The 17,394-nt window shown below is 44.7% G+C and overlaps 1 protein-coding gene across 1 annotated transcript in view; it reads left to right on the forward strand.

The window, feature by feature from the left end:
• LOC139160086 (zinc finger protein 850-like) overlaps positions 1 to 17,394 on the forward strand; it is a 39,990-nt gene extending 22,596 nt beyond the window's left edge. The window contains exon 3 of the mRNA XM_070737620.1: positions 12,915 to 17,394. Within this exon, the coding sequence (XP_070593721.1) occupies positions 12,915 to 14,301 (1,387 nt within the window). The 3' untranslated portion in view covers positions 14,302 to 17,394. The remainder of the gene's footprint in view (positions 1 to 12,914) is intronic.

Here is a 17,394-nt window from a genome sequence, read left to right on the forward strand (position 1 = left end):
GTCCCGGCATTTTATTATTTTGGGGGGTTTGGGATGGCTTTTTTCATTTCTTCTTGCAAAATTTCCTATGACCCCTATGACAATCATTAAGTGTTGTACCACATGATTCTTGACAAATGTATATTTTATTTTATGTACGTTGAGAGCATATGCACCAAGACAAATTCCTTGTGTGTCCAATCACACTTGGCCAATAAAAATTCTATTCTATTCTCACCTCTGTCGACAAAGCGGGCACTTTTTGGTTTGTTAAATACCTTTCTGTATTCTGTTCTCTGATTTCGTCCACTTTGTATAATTCTTGATAGTATTTTTCTACAATGTTTTTCTTCTATCTCATGTCATAAATTCCCTTGTTCATTCCATAATTGTTGAATTGTTCTCTTCATATTTTCTTTTTTTAATCTACAAGCCAGCCACCTCCCAGCTTTATTAGTTCAAAATATGTTTGGTTCATCATTTTGATGTTCCAAACTACTTCTTCTGTAATTAAATTCTATGTTTTATTAAATCCTCCATTTCCTTATACAGTGGTACCTCTACTTAAGAACTTAATTTGTTCTGTGACCAGGGTCTTAAGCAGAAATGTTCTTAAGTAGAAGCAATTTTTCCCATAGGAATCAATGTAAAAGCAAATAATGCGTGCAGACCCATTAGGAAAGGAGTAAAAGCTCAGAATTTGGGTGGGAGGAGGAGGAGGAAGAAGAGGAGGAGGACAGTCGCTGCCGAAGGAAGAAGGTGAAGTGAGGCCCCCTTTTGCCTTTCTCCGGGAGGCAACCTCACGCTGGGTGTATGGGAGGCAGCGTGAGGAAGTCACCACAGTGGTTTGTTTTCTCTCCAAGCTCCCAGAGAAAGGAAAATGCTTTGTTCACTCTGGACTACCAAAGCCTCCTTAAGTGCCACCGAAAGGCTCCTCTGGCAGCCCAGAAAAGCCCGAGATGGCCAGGATTAAAGGGGGAATGGCAGGAAACTGTCTGGGCCTTCGTGCCGCTCTCAAATTTTCTGGGAATTTTTTCCAGGCTCGGGTTCTTAAGTAGAAAATGGTTCTTAAGTAGAGGCAAAAAAATCTTGAGTACCCGGTTTTTATCTAGAAAAGTTCTTAAGTAGAGGTACCACTGTACTTAGTATTTAATGGATCTTTCTGTCTCAATGTTTCTATAATCTCTTAATTTTTTAATTTGGTATATTCAATTTTTTTTATTCTTCCTTCTTGCGATGTAGCCAGTTGATATTCCCCTTACATAAACCTTCATCATATCCCATACGTTTGGATTGAGGTCTGTTCTTTAGGGTTTTCTTGGAAGAAGTAATCCAGTTCCTTTTCTTTCTTTCTTTTTTTTTTTTGAAGTATTGTTTTTCCTGTAAGATATTTTGGTTTAGTGTCTATTTGATTTAATTTTTTATGTTTCCTTTCCATTTTAGTAAAATTGAGTGGTGGTTGGCTCATCTATTCGTTTGTATTTCTGCATTTGCAGTGTTCATGAGTAGCAATGTTCCCTCTAATTTTTTTTCGGTGTGGGCGGAAAAGTATAGTGTTTGAGCGACAGCCCCTTTGGGACTGGGCGGCATAGAAGAATGTATGTATGTATGTATGTATGTATGAATAAATAAATAAATAAATAAATAAATAAATAAATAAATAAGAAAGAAAAAATCCCTTCTTTTTTTATTAAAAGAAATTAATAATAAAACAAAACCAAAATCTATTACTATTATTACTATCTTCTCCTCTTTTTCCATCACTGTCTCCTCCCCCCTTGTGTGTGTGTGTGTGTGTGAACTCTTGAACCATTTCCAATAACAGGTGAGCTATTGAAAATGGTTCAAGAGTTCACACACACACACACACACACACACACACACACAAACGGCTGGGGTTTTTCTCCGTACTGAAGGAGCGGGTCCAGCAGTCACATGGGTTGCTCATGTCCAATCCGGTGGAACTGAGCCTAGTGTTAAAAAAGCTTGCCGGATCCGCCCCTTCCCCAGAATTCGCTCAGTTCGCATATCCTGCGGTTGTATTGTGATAGCTCGTTCAACATTCTAACACCTTCCCTTCGATCTTTTCCTTCAAAAGTAGTAAGAATTGTTTTACCATTATTATTTACTTGCACGGATAGCGCCAGCCGTTTGAGGCTCGGCTTTTTTCCTTTGGAGAAGTTGCGGTTTCGTTTTCCCCCGGCGGTTTTGCCGTGTACGATTCCCGCTGCCGCTTGTGGATTCCTTTAATCCTTTGGCCTGGAGGTTTCGGTGCAAGTATTGATTTATTGATTCATTATTGTAATATGATTAAAGGGCTTTAATATACCTCCTGCGGAGTGAGACGCCTTTCTAGTCTCCTGGACTTAGTCGATCGCTTCCCCTTTAAAAATCCTATCTCGGAGCGATTTTTCGGCGCGAAGGCCTTCGCGCCCATTTTTAAATTTAGGCCTCTCGTGTTGGCCTTCTGCCAGCCGCGTAGGCCTCAGTCCACCGCGTGGATCCCGGAGCGGGCCTTGGGACGCCCAGGCTTAATTCTCCACCGGCTAAGCCTCCAACCAGAGTGCCTTGGTTTACTTAATTACAAAGTTTAGGGAGGCTGGGCCCCGCTGGATCTGGGGACACGAACTCTGGGTTTGCCCAGATTGCCCTCAAGTCTCAGCAGCTTCGAGGCCTCGAAGCAGGATCCATTCCTCTTGGGAAGTACTTGAAATTCTTCTCCTTAATTATTCAGTTATTGGCTCAGCCTTGTCTTCTGTTAATTGTCAGACTATGGCTACTTTTCCCAAGAGAGGCACAACTAAAGGTCCCAGAGAGGCCAGGCCTACAGGCGATGAAATTACTAGTATCCCCCAGGCCTCTTCCTCCTCTTCTCCAGGGGCCCGCCCCTCGACCAAGGTCACCAGGGCCGAGAAGAGAAGGGACCTAGCCCTACAAAGAATCCATGATAAATCAGCCAAGCGTTTGAAAGTACAGGCCCAAGTACTCAGTAGCCAAGACCCCCCAGAGGCTTCTAGTCTACCTCCTTCTGGGGTCCCTGTGTTATCTCTGGATGAGCCTAACCTAGACAGACCCCAACCTAATCTATGGGGCATAGGTCCAGAGGAACCAGATATGATTGAAGATTCCCCCCAGCCAGGATCCTCCCAGGCCTTTAGGGATTCTTCTGCTATTCCTGCTGATATTTCTAGTTTACCTCCTGAGTTCCAATCTATTTTTTCTGTGTTGTCCAAGGCCATTGATGCCAAACTCTCCACCATCAATGAGCTTTCCGTACCTCCTCCTCCTCCTCGTCCCTCCCGCCCCTTGGGTTCCTCCCCAGCGGTTAGAGCTCCTATTCAGGAGGATTCAGATTCCTCTCAGGACGAATATGAAGATTTGGAGGATGATGAGGATCCCTTTCAAGGCCTCTCAGATGATGAGGAATCCCAAATAAAGATTCCTTCTCCAATTACTATTTTTCCTTCTCAATTGTTCAAATCTCTCCTTCTCAAAGCTAGAATTTCTACGGGATTAGCGGTCCAGGAGAAACAAGCCTCCACTTCCACTGATCCCCCGGAGGAGAACTTACCTTACTTCACAGAAGAACAGGAGGATAACGAGGTAATTCCTATGCCTAAATTGTTTAAAGATGCCTTACTTAAACAGTGGGATTTCCCAGCCTCTGACCTTAATCCCTCCACCAAGGACAGAAAATTGTACAAACTTTCCTCTTCCTATGAAGAGCTCCTCTCCTTTCCTAAACCGGATGAACCTGTCAAGATCCTTCACTCGGCAGCGGCTGTGCCAGGCGAAGCAGAGGAAGTCCTCCGCCCAGAGGACAAGCGGATTGAACAAATGCTCAAAAGAGGATTCACCGCAGATTCCTGGGCCATTAAAAGTTCTGCAGCAGCTTCCTTTTTCTCCAGAGCCATGCTTCTGTGGCTTCGCCAACTACAACAGCATATTCCTCCCGATGACTTGAGAGGTCAACAAGACTTCAACAAGGTCTTTGCAGCTGCCCAGTACGTGGCTGATGCCACCTTGCAATCTACTAGATTTTCTGCTAAGTCTATTGCAGCTTCTACAACGGCAAGAAGACTCCTATGGATTCGCCCTTGGCAAGCGGGAGTACGCCAGAAGTGGCAGTTATCCCAGGGTCCCTTAAAGCGCGACCTTCTTTTCGGTGATCTTCTGGATCCACTCCTCACGGAAACCACGGACAAGAAGAAAGTCTTGGGCCCAACCACCAAAAAGGCTACCAAAACGCAGTCCTTTCGTCGCCCAGGGCGCCAGCCAGATCAAGCGGCTTCCTATCAGAGATCTCCAGGTCAGTATTCCCCCCGCTTTCGTTCCCAAGGTAGGAACTCCAGGGGCAGAGTTTTTCGCTTCCAAAGGGGAGCGTCCTCTAACAGGGCTTCAAAAAAACCTAGATGGTAATTTTTCCTCAATTCCCATAGGGGGTCGCCTAGCCCATTTCGCCTCTAATTGGCGTCTCACCTCCAAGGACCCCTGGGTCATTGACACCGTTCAAACAGGCCTTCTGTTAGAATTTGTTTCTCCTCCCCCGAAACGTTTTATTGCCTGCCCTTCTCCCAGGTCATCCTCAGATTGTAACCGTATGGAGGAGGCCATTTCTCATTTATTGTCAATCAGAGCCATTCAACCGGTCCCTTCCGGTCAGAAGGGCCTAGGATTTTACTCCATCCTATTTATGGTGCCAAAGTCCTCCGGAGGTTGGAGAGCTATTTTGGATTTAAAGAAGCTGAACCTATTCATCAAATATAGGAAGTTTAAGATGCACTCCTTATCTTCTATTTTGGCCGCCATCCTCACGGGAGATTTCATGGTCTCTTTAGACCTCACTGAGGCCTACCTTCACATTCCTATAGCCAAGTGCCTCAGAAAATTTTTACGTTTTTCTTTTCAAGGTAGGCATTTCCAGTATAGGGCAATGCCATTTGGCCTTTCCTCGGCCCCTCGGGTCTTTACAAAGCTCTTGGGGTCCCTGGCTGCCTATATCCGGGCGTCTCCCATCCACATTTTATGTTATCTTGATGATATTTTGATTCATGGGAACTCCCTAGAGAAAGTGATTTCAGACCTGTCTGTCACCATGTCAGTCCTTCAGGACCATGGATTTTCCATCAACTTTGATAAAAGTCATCTCCAACCTTCCACATCCATTTTACACCTGGGTTCCATTATTAATTCAGAATCCTCCCAGGTTTTTCTCTCTCCCGAGAGAAAATTCAGTATAGGGGAGTTAATTTCCAACATTTTATCCAAACCTTCAGTATCCATAGTAACTCTGTCTTCCCTTTTGGGGAAGATGGTGTCATGCATAGGCATCATTCCCTGGGCTCGCCTTCATGCTAGGGAACTTCAGTGGCTCCTATTACCCTTTCAGAGATCGGGGCACAGCAACTCAAATCGTCGCATTGTCATTCCACCAAGTGTTCGCAGATCCTTCAAGTGGTGGAAGTCTCCGGCCATGGACAAAGGATCCCCGTTCAGGTGCCCGGATCAATTTGTCATCACCACAGATGCCAGTCTATCGGGATGGGGCGCCCACGCCCAGGGGATGATAGCCCAGGGCACGTGGTCCCCGGAGGAAGCTTCCAGGCCAATCAATTGGCTAGAATTAAGAGCCGTTTCTCTGGCTCTGAAACATTTCTCTCCTCGCATTCCCAACCGGCACGTTCTCATTCTCACCGACAACATTGCCACAAAAAGCCATATCTGCAGACAGGGGGGCACGAGATCCAAGGCTCTCATGAGGGAGGCCCTCAAGTTAGGCCTTTGGGCGGAAAAACATCTTCGGTCGCTCCTAGCCGACCACATCTCGGGGAGCCTCAACGTCCAGGCGGATTGGCTATCTCGAGCAACGATAGACCCAGGAGAGTGGAACCTCCATCAGGACCTGTTCCATCAGATCTGCCTCAGATTCGGCCTACCTATTCTGGATCTCTTCGCGACCAATGCGAACGCCCAACTCCCTCGCTTCTTTTCCAGATTTCCATCCCCGGGAGCGGAAGCAATCAATGCCCTCCGGAGCCCATGGCCGCCAGGCCTACTTTACGCCTTTCCTCCAATTCCAATTCTCCCGGACGTGATCCACAAGGTCCTCACCGAGAGGGCCCGAGTGATCCTAATCGCCCCTCATTGGCCCCGCCGACCCTGGTTCGCGGATCTCCAACAGCTGTCCGTTCAGGACCCCTGGCGACTCCCCGTTTCGGGGGATATGCTGCGGCAGGGGGCCTCATTCCATCCAGACCCGGAGTGGTTCCACCTCACCGCCTGGCTGTTATCAGGAGAGACTTAGAACTGCGTGGTCATGACCCCGATACAGCGGAGGTCATTTTAAAGGCCAGAAGGAGTTCGACCAATCGAATCTACGACCACACGTGGTCCAAGTTTCACCAGTGGTGCCTACAGGAAGGCCTCTCCCCTCTGTGCATTCCCATACACAGAATCATCTCCTTCCTTATGCAAGGCTTCCATAAAGGACTTTCTACCAGCACCCTCCGGCGTCATCTGGCAGCCATTTCATCTGTCCTAGGGGGCCCCCGCAGACAGCCTCTCCGATCCTTTCCAGAGGTTCAGGAATTTCTCAAGGGCATAGCCAACCTCAGACCTTCCAAGGTCCACAGGTATCCATCTTGGGATTTGCCTCGGGTTCTCCATTCCCTCACGCAGGCACCATACGAACCCCTAAAATCAGCGTCCCTAAGGTACTTATCTTTTAAGGTAGCATTCCTGGTGGCTATTACCTCTGCTCGACGCATTTCGGAGCTGGCTGCCCTCTCAATCAGGCAGGACCTTTGTCAGTTCCATCAGGACAAGGTAGTCTTGCGACTGGACCCTACCTTCTTACCCAAGGTCAGTTCCATGTTCCACAGAACTCAGGATATTGTCCTACCTTCCTTCTGCCTCCAACGAGACCATCCCTTGGCAATTAGATGGCACACTCTGGATCTTATTAGAGCGCTGAGAATCTATATCCAACGCACAGGACCCTTTCGGAGGTCAGAAGCACTGTTTATAGCCTATCACCCCAGAGTCATGGGGACCAAAGTGTCTTCAACAGTAATAGGCCGTTGGATCAGAGGGACTATATCTAAGGCCTATGAATCGGCCTCCCTCTCAGTTCCAAGGAACATCACAGCGCATTCCACCAGAAGCGCAGCCACCTCGGCCGCTTGGGCGACGCAAGCCCCGTTGGAGGAGGTCTGCAAAGCAGCCACTTGGGCCTCGCCAAATTCCTTCATCAGGCACTACAAGATTGATGCTTACGCTTCAGCGGACGCTGCCTTCGGCAGAAGGGTACTCCAATCCGTTATCTCACACGATAGCAATCTAATCCCACCCTAGGGACCATCTATTGGGTATGTCCCATGTGACTGCTGGACCCGCTCCTTCAGTACGGAGAATAGGCGTTGATTGCTTACCTGAACGCCTCTTCTCGTACGGTGAGCGGGTACAGCAGTCACTTCCCGCCCTTGTATGTGTCTTCCTTACCTTTCTATAATCCTTTTTTCCTCTAACAATAAGAGTTGAACACTACAGAGCTTCACAGCTGAGCCTAGTCTATGGATTCGCGAATTCTGGGGAAGGGGCGGATCCGGCAAGCTTTTTTAACACTAGGCTCAGTTCCACCGGATTGGACATGAGCAACCCATGTGACTGCTGTACCCGCTCACCGTACGAGAAGAGGCGTTCAGGTAAGCAATCAACGCCTATTTTCTCTTATTATTTGGGTGCTTTTTACCATATGCTTTAAATCAAGAGTCATTTCTCTCTCTTTCTCTCTCCCCCTCTTGCTCTCTCTCTCTTTTTCTTACTTTCTCTCTCCCTCTCTTTCTATCTCTCTTCCCTTCTTGCTCTCTCTCGCTCTCTCATTTTCTTTCTCTCTTTGTATTGCTTTCTTTCTCTCTCACTCTTTCTTTCTATCTCTCTTGCTTTCTTTCTCTTCTCTCTCTTGCTATCTCTCCCCCCTTTCTTTCTCTCTCTCTCTCTCTTTCTCTCTCACTTTCTCTCTCCCTCTCTCTCTGTCAGCGAGGGGGCTGCGAGAGCGCTTTCTCCGAGCGCTTCAGGAATGCCTGCCCTGCCTCTACTACAGCCCCCTTGCTGAAAGTCCGGGACAAAAGTGCTACCAGCTAAGGGGCTGCGAGAGGGGCGGGGCGGGCATTCCCGAGGCGCACTGAGAAAGCCCTCTCTCGCAGCCCCCTGGCTGGGAGCGCTTTCGTCCCAAGGAGAAGCCGCCACCGCCGCGGGAGAAGTCGTGCCCCAAGGCAGGAGGTGGTGGAGGAGGAGAGGGGGCGGGCGGGGGGCAGGGCCGAGAGGCCAAGGGCGCGAGGGAGCCGGAGGCACCGTGGGGAGGCAGGGGCAGCCGCAGCTTCCTTTCCTCCTACTGCCGGCACCTCCCCGCCCCTCCCCCACGGGCTGGCAGGGGGATGGGGAGCACGTGCCCATGGAAAAGGGTGTGCGGGGGTGTATTTTGGGGCGCGCGCATGCGCACGCACGCAGCTTATGGGGAATGCTGATGAGTAGTGTCAAATTTGTCTACTCCATGTCAATATGAGACCAGGACCTATGTGGATGAGAGTAAAACGTGTATTGTTGGTTCTTAGAATTAAATTTATGCCAAATATCATAAAGGTCAAATTCTTTTACCATAACTATGTAAGTAATCGGTAACTGTCTTCTAGTATTTTTCTTATGGATACTCTTGTGATCAATTTTACTACCTTCTATTGCATTAGAGTCCCCAAGGACACATATATTTTGCCTATCTAGTTCAGTTAATTTCTTGTGAATAGAATCTTTTTTGTCTTTGATTTGGAGCATAGATTCCTACTAGTAAGATCCCCTCCCCATTTGTAATTTTGACAATTAACATTGTCTTTGTCTACATATTTTACTTTTGGGTTTAGCGACCCATATACATCACTATTCCTCTTTTCCTTTTTTGAGCTAAAGCACAAAATAATTTTCCCAATTTCAGACATTCCAGTAGTTTATTATATCTTTTATATGAGTCTACTGTAGACTCATTATATCCAATTTTTGTTTCTCTAAGTCCAACAACACACATTTTCTCTTTATGGTTGAATTAAGACCATTTAGGTTGACCAACAGTATCTTCATTTCCCATTTCTGTTTCTTTATTATTTGCTTACAATTGGTGTCCTTGTCCTTGTTCCTTCTCTGTCATCTTTCTCTCCCGCTCTCTGACTTCTCTGACCAATCCCAGCTCCTCCAATCTGAATTCTGTTACTATATCTTCTTGGCTTCTATTCATGATCAAAATTCAGATGCTTGGCAAAGCAGCCATATGTTTACCCCGAAGCAGTGATGGGCTCCTTCGGGAACGGTCAGGAACGCAGTTCTGGTAGCAAAATTTGGAGCTCCACCCCAGAGCACACAATTTGCACTGAATTTGCACTGAAAGATGTTGAACAAAATGCATAAGCCATGCCCACAGTGTGGTAGTAAAAATTTTGGTAGCCCATCACTGCCCCAAAACCATTTTGGAGTGTTTTCAGGGCTGCCACAACAAGATTGGTTAGAGCTGTGGGAATGGGATGGGGGAGTAGAGATAGCTGGTGACTTGTAGCCAAAATGAAACTCTTTCTCCCTGGAACTAAGGAGGTTGTCACCAGGTGATGGGGAGGTATGGACTGAAACCAACTGGAGTTGGGATACTGACCTGGTTGGACCATGTGATAGACATGTGGACTGGGGGAAATAACTTTGATTTTTAATTTGGGTGGGGGAAAATGTGTGACTTTCAGAGTCGTGTTTTTCGTGTCCAAGAGGATACCAGTATGGCTTATGAATGAGGTAAAGGAGTTTATTGGAAAGAAGAAAAACTCATTTAAGAAATGGAAGCCTCTTCCTACCAAAAAGAACAGGAAGAATCACAAACTCTGGCAGACCAAATACAAGGCGATAGTCAGGAAAGCCAGGAGAGATTTTGAGGAGCATATAGCAAAGAATATTAAATATAATAACAAAACCTTTTTAAGTACATCAGAAGCAGGAACCCAACCAGAAAAACAGATGGGCCACTCAATGATAATGGTCAGAAGGGAATAATCAGAGAAGACAAGGAGATTGCTGAGAGGCTAAATGACTTTTTTGCCTCCGTTTTCACTGAGGAAGATAGAGAGCATTTGCCTGCCACTGAATTAGTTTTCTCAGGGAGGGAGTTAGAAGAATTTAACCAGATAGAGATAAACAAGGAAGATGTTCTTGCATGCCTTTCTAAACTAAATGTCAACAAATCGCCGGGGCCAGATGGTATCTACCCTAGAGTTCTCAAGGAACTGCACTGTGAAATTGCTGAACTTCTAGCCAAAATATATAATCTTTCTCTAAGATCAGGCATTGTACCTGAGGGTTTTAGGGAGGCAAATGTAACCCCAATCTTCAAGAAAGGATCCAGAGGTGAGCCAGGAAATTATAGACCAGTCAGTTTAACCTCCAGGCAGTGATGGAAACCATTATTAAAGATAAAATTACTGGGCACATAGAAAAACAGGCATTGCTGAAAGAAAATCAACATGGTTTCTGCAAAGGCAAATCATGTCTTACTAACTTGTTAGAATTCTTTGAGGGTGTAAATAAACACATAGATAAAGGAGACCCAATTGATATTGTATATCTTGACTTTCAAAGGTTTTTTTACAAAGTCCCTCACCAAAGGCTCATAAAAAAGCTCTTCAGCCATGGAATTAGAGGACAGGTCTTGTCCTGGATTGGTAACTGGCTAAATTGTAAAGGGTGAAATAAATTGACAATTCTCTAGATGGAAAGAAGTGAGAAGTGGTATACCCCAAGGTTCAGTTTTGGTACCTTTACTTTTTAATTTATTCATTAATGATCTGGATGTAGAAGTAAATAGTGAGGTAGCAAAGTTTGCTGACGACACTAAATTGTTCCAGGTAGTGAAAAGTGAAACTGATTGTCAGGAGGTCCAGAAGGATCTCTCAAAATTGAGTGAGTGGGCAACAAAGGGGCAAATGCATTTTAACCTAAACAAGTGCGAAGTTATGCATATTGGGGCAAAGAACCCCAATTATACCTGCCAACTGATGGGGACCAAGCTTCCTGAGACAACCCAAGAAAGGGATCTTGGGGTTTTGGTGGACAGCTCAATGAAGATGTCAACCCAATCTGCAGCAGCAGTAAAAAAAAGCAAATTCCATGCTTGGCATGATTAGGAAGGGAATCGAAAATAATTTGGTACGTGTTGTATTGCCTCTGTACAAATCGATGGTGAGATCACAGTTGGAGTACTGTGTACAGTACTGGTCACCGCACCTCAAGAAGGATATAATGGAACTGGAAAAGGTGCAAAAAAGGACAAGTATGATCAAGGAAATGGAGCACCTCCCTTACGAAACCAGGTTGCAACGCCTTGGTCTCTTCAGCCTTGAAAGACGGCATTTAAGGGGTGACTTGATTGAAGTGTATAAAATCATGTATGGGATAGAAAAGGTGGATAGAGAAAAATTATTTTCTCTATCAAGCAATATTAGAACAAGGGGGCACTCCCTAAAACTCATAGGTAAGAAAGTGAGAACAAATAAAGGGAAATATTACTTCAACCAGAGGGTAGTTGGTTTATGGAATTGACTTCCAGAAGAGGTCATGACAGCTGTCAGCCTTGATAGCTTCAAGGCAGGATTTGACAGATTCATGGATGCCAAGTGTATCATAAGAACATAAATCAGACCAAAGTCCATCGAGTCTAGCATTCTGTGTCACACAGTGGCCCACCAATTGTACATGGTGATCTTGAGTAGAAAGAGAAAGCAAAACCCTCCCTTTCCCTTGACCCCCAACAAGTGGTACTCAAGGAAATCCTGCCTGCCTTCACCAACAGAAGCAGCACATGGACATTCCATAAACCAACGACCCTCTGTAGCTGACCAGGCAATGCCTCGCATGCCCACAGATAGAACTCTGTGTCAAAGGTTCGCCATCAGCAGTATAGGGACTTCTACTTGACCCAAGGCTGGATTAGAAGACCTGCAAGGTGTATTCCAATTCTCGATACCCTGATAAGTAAAACCATAGAAATCAAAGAGGGCATACTTTCCTTTTTACTTGACTGTATTTGACCTTTTACACTGCTAAGATTTTGTGACTGATCCATTAAATAAGTGAATTTCATCATTGAATGGATATTCGAACCTGGATCTGGGTAGTCTCCAATGTGTCAAATGAATCATTAATGTAAGAGCTTCTTTGGGTTTTGTGGCATGTTTGCCTTTTCACTGTAACTCACACTTTTTTTCTCTCATCTTCTGCAGCATGTTATGAACAATTACAAATACACTTTCATTTGAATCTTATAGATAAAGAAGAAGGCAGTAAGAGAACTCTGGACAACTGAGGATAACAGACAACATTGAACAGCAAAGCAAGTCAGTCCAGAAATCAAAATATTTTCCATTTCATTCAGAGAGGAAGAAAATGACTTGAATCAAAGCTTGAATAGACCATCCATATTTTTTACCTCCTCAGGAACATTAGTTGTGGAAAGGCTGGATAGACGTGTCTGTTGTGAGAATGATACAACTTGCAAATCACAGCTGATTATACCCAAGAGTATCCAAGCTGGAGAAAAGCCATAAAAAAAACTCTGAACGTACCAAAACCTTTGATCAGAAAAACTCCGTTGTGGTTCTTGGAAGGATCCACACAGGAAAGAAGCCATACAAGTGCTCACAATGCGGTAAATGCTTTAGCAATCATGGCAATGTGGTGATACACCAGAGGACTCACACAGGGGAACAACTTGAATGTTTTCTTTGTAGGAAAAGATTCACTAGAAATTCCCAACTCATTATGCACAATAGGATTCACACAGATGAGAAGCCATTTGAATGTCCTGACTGTGGGAAAGTTTTCAGTAAGAATTCCAACCTGGCTCAGCACCAGAGGACTCATACAGGAGAGAAACCTTTTGAATGTCCTCTTTGTGGGAAAAGTTTCAGTCAGAATTCCAGCCTGTTGGTACACCAGAGAACTCACACAGGAGAGAAACCCTTTGAATGTCCTGATTGTGAAAAAAGTTTCACTCACAATTCCAGCCTGGTGGATCACCAGAGGATTCACACGGGAGATAAACCCTTTCAATGTCCTGTTTGTGGGAAACGTTTCCGTAAAAATTCCAACCTGGCTCAGCACCGGAGAATTCATACAGGAGAGAAACCTTTTGAATGTCCTGACTGTGGGAAAAGTTTCAGTCAGAATTCCAACCTAATAAAACACCAGAAGATTCATACAGGAGAGAAACCCTTTGAATGTCCTGACTGTGGGAAAAGTTTCAGTCATAATTCCAACCTAGTGAAACACCAGAGGACTCACACAGGAGAGAAACCCTTTGAATGTCCTGACTGTGGGAAAAGTTTCAGTCAGAGTGGCAACCTGATCTTACACCAGAGTATTCACACAGGAGAGAAACCCTTTGAATGTCCTGACTGTGGCAAAAGTTTCAGTCACAAATCCAGCCTGATATTACACCAGAACACTCACACACGAGAGAAACCCTTTGAATGTCCTGACTGTGGAAAAAGTTTTCGGCATAATTCTAACCTGGTGCAACACAAGAGGACTCACACCGGAGAGAAACCCTTTGAATGTCCTGACTGTGGAAAAAGTTTCAGTCAGAATTCTGGCCTTCTGGAACACCAGAAGACTCACACCGGAGAGAAACCCTTTGAATGTCCTGACTGTGGGAAACGTTTCAGTCAGAAAGGAAACCTGGTGACCCACCAGAGGACTCACACAGGAGAGAAACCTTTAAAATATTCTGATTGCGGTAAAAAATTGAGTCAGAATTCCAACCTAGTAAAACACCAGAGGACTCATACAGTACAGAAGCCCTTTGAATGTCCTGATTGTGGTAAATGTTTTAGTTGGAATTCCAGTCTGGTTAGACACCAGAGGACTCATACAGGAGAGAAACCCTTTCAATGTCCTTACTGTGGGAAAGGTTTCAGTAAGAATTCCAACCTATTGAAACACCAGAGTACTCATACAGGAGATAAACCCTTTGAATGTCGTGACTGTGGGAAATGTTTCAGTAAGAATTCCAACCTGGTGAAACATCAGAGGACTCATACAGGAGAGACACCCTTGGAATGTCCTGACTGTGGGAAAGGTTTCAGTTATAATTCCGACCTGGTTCAGCACCAGAGGACTCATACAGGAGAGAAACCCTTTGAATGTCCTGACTGTGGTAAATGTTTTAGTCGGAATTCCAGTCTGGTTAGACACCAGAGGTCTCATACAGGAGAGAAACTGTATGAGTGTCCGAACCAGTAGTGATATCTCGTTACCTTTACTATCAATTTGGAAATGTGAGCATTAATGTGTCCCACTTCTGCACATGTGCAGAGCATCCATGAAATATTTCCAGGGCAAAACCTGCTGCCAGTGCTACCAGTTCATTTGTTGAACCACTGGTCAATTGGCAAAGGAGACTTCAATTTGTTCTTTCACTCCTTTTCTCTTGGTGAGGGTTTCCTTTTAGTCTGGCCTCAGATGTGGACAGGTGCAACTTCCTCTTTACTTTCTGAAGGGGGGGCATGGAATGATTGCATGGATTTCTTCCTCTCTTTTTCTATTATACTACAGTTTTCGCAACAAAGCATCAGCAAGAAGATTCTTTCTGGTTGGGATATGCTTCAGTGTGAAGTTGAATCATTTGAAGTATTGGGCCCATCGTACTTGCTTATGAGAAAGTTTCCGAGGGGTCTTTAATGCCTCAAGGGTCTTATGATCAGTCCACACCTTGAAAGGAATTGTTCCACTTCTAGGAAATGCCTCCATGTATCCAATGTCACACGTATAGCAAAAACTTCCTTCTTCCATATGGCCCATCTCCTTTCAGTGGGGGTCAGCCTTTTGGAAAGGTATGTACACGGTAACAGCTGTCCCTTCCCATTCTCCTGTAACAACATAGCCACTATTGCCACATCACTGGAGTCTGACTGAATCACAAACTTTCGCTCTGGGTCAGGGTGTTGCAGGATTGGCTCCTTTGCAAAATGTCTTTTAAGCCCTTTGAAAGCCCTTTGGCATTCCATTGTCCACCTAATAGGCTGAGAAGGTTTGACCCAGTCAAACCTGGGGTTGACCCAGTCTTTAGTAGTTCAGTTAGGGGCAAGGCAACTTCAGCGAAAGCTGGAATTAACTGTCAGTAGAAATTTGCAAATCTTAAGAGACTCTCACCTTGGCTGGTTCCATCTCTATGCCTTTGTTTGAGAAGTAGTATCCCAAATAGTCTACTGATATTTTATGAAATTCGCATTTGGAAAGTTTTAAATTAGAGCTTAGCAGTCAAAAGTTTCTTCAACACTTGCCTCACCAATTTGACGTGGCCAGGCAGGTTCTGGCTGTAGATAAGAATGTCATCTAAATATACAAGGACTCCCTTGTAAAAGTGGCTGTGTAAGACTTCATTTATGTACTGCGTGAATATACTGCTGGGGCTCCTTCTAGGCCAAACAGCATGACAAGGAATTTGAAAGTCCCCAATGGGCAGTTGAAAGCTGTTTTCCACTCATCCTCCTTCTTTATTCTGATGCGATAATAAGCCTCTCTCAAATCCAGTTTGGTGAATATTTTCCCCTTGGCCAGATGATTGAGTAAGTCCTTCATAAGGGAGAGGGGATAAGTGTTCTGCACGCTCAAGTAATTTAAATTGCAGAAGTCGACCACTAGGCAGATCCCTCCATCCTCCTTCCCCTTAAAGAGAACAGGGGCTGCTTTCCTGGAATTGGCAGGCTGAATGAATCCCCTTCTCAGGTTGGTGTCTATGTACTTTCTCAGCTCTTCCAATTTCCTTGGTGACATTTCATACATTCTAGGTTTTGGGAGAGTTGCCCCTGGTTCAAATCCTATTGCAGAGTCTGTTGGTCTGTGAGGGGGCAATTCATTGCAATCTTCCTCACTGAAAACCCTTTCAAGTCTCTGTATTCGGGAGATACCTTTTGGAGACCTGGTAGGGTTCCTTCCTTCATCATAGCTGCTACTAAGGGGCCATCTTTTCTCTCCCGTCAGTTTCTGTGAGAGGAGTAGGCCCTATGTGGAGGACAAGCTTGAGATATCCATGTAGGATGAACTTTAACCTGGGTGGGGTACTGGGAACATGTTAGTATTGGAATTGTATGTCAGCGCCCCAAATAGCATCTGAGAAATAAATCAAGTTCCAGTCCAATTCAATCTCAAGATTGAACCCTGTTGGCCACGCCATCTTCATTCCGATACTAAGAGAAGGATTTAGGGGTAGTGATTTCTGACAGTCTCAAAATGGGTGAGCAGTGTGGTCGGGCGGTAGGAAAAGCAAGTAGGATGCTTGGCTGCATAGCTAGAGGTATAACAAGCAGGAAGAGGGAGATTGTGATCCCCTTATATAGAGCGCTGGTGAGATCACATTTGGAGTACTGTGTTCAGTTCTGGAGACCTCACCTACAAAAAGATATTGACAAAATTGAACATGTCCAAAGACGGGCTACAAGAATGGTGGAAGGTCTTAAGTATAAAACGTATCAGGAAAGACTTCATGAACTCAATCTGTATAGTCTGGAGGACAGAAGGAAAAGGGGGGACATGATCGAAACATTTAAATATGTTAAAGGGTTAAATAGGGTTCAGGAGGGAAGTGTTTTTAATAGGAAAGTGAACACAAGAACAAGGGGACACAATCTGAAGTTAGTTGGGGGAAAGATCAAAGGCAACATGAGAAAATATTATTTTACTGAAAGAGTAGTAGATCCTTGGAACAAACTTCCATCAGACGTGGTTGGTAAATCCACAGTAACTGAAATTAAACATGCCTGGGATAAACATATCCATCCTAAGATAAAATACAGAAAATAGTATAAGGGCAGACTAGATGGACCATGAGGTCTTTTTCTGCCGTCAGTCTTCTATGTTTCTATGTAACTTCTTCCAGGATCCCACCCAGGTTAAGGTTCACCCTACATCCCCCCACCCACAAGTTCATTACAAGAACCAATCCAAGTGCAGGGATTTCACTAACTCCCTCTTTTCTTCAGCTGATGCAGAACAAAAGATGACCTTGGCTCAAAGAAAGGTATTTGTTGTGGCTAGTAACTTTCCCTCTCACTCACTACCCCTCCCAATTCCTCTAATGCTGTACTATTGTGGCAGGCCAAAGTCTCTAACGCCACATGATGGCTTTGGCCTGACATCATATTGGTTTGGGTCCAATAAGTTATTGGTTTTTAGGTGCGGATTTATCCTCTTTTTTAGTAGAGTCTCCATTCAAATGCATGTGAATGTTTGATTTTTAAATGTTTAGCTTTTTAAGATAATTTTTAAATTAATTATTTCTATTAATTTGATTAGAAGTGTTTTATATATTGTATTTTTTATTGAAATGTTTTAAGT

Source organism: Erythrolamprus reginae, chromosome 2, assembly GCF_031021105.1.
Source record: "Erythrolamprus reginae isolate rEryReg1 chromosome 2, rEryReg1.hap1, whole genome shotgun sequence".
In the NCBI taxonomy this organism is placed as follows: domain Eukaryota; kingdom Metazoa; phylum Chordata; class Lepidosauria; order Squamata; family Dipsadidae; genus Erythrolamprus; species Erythrolamprus reginae.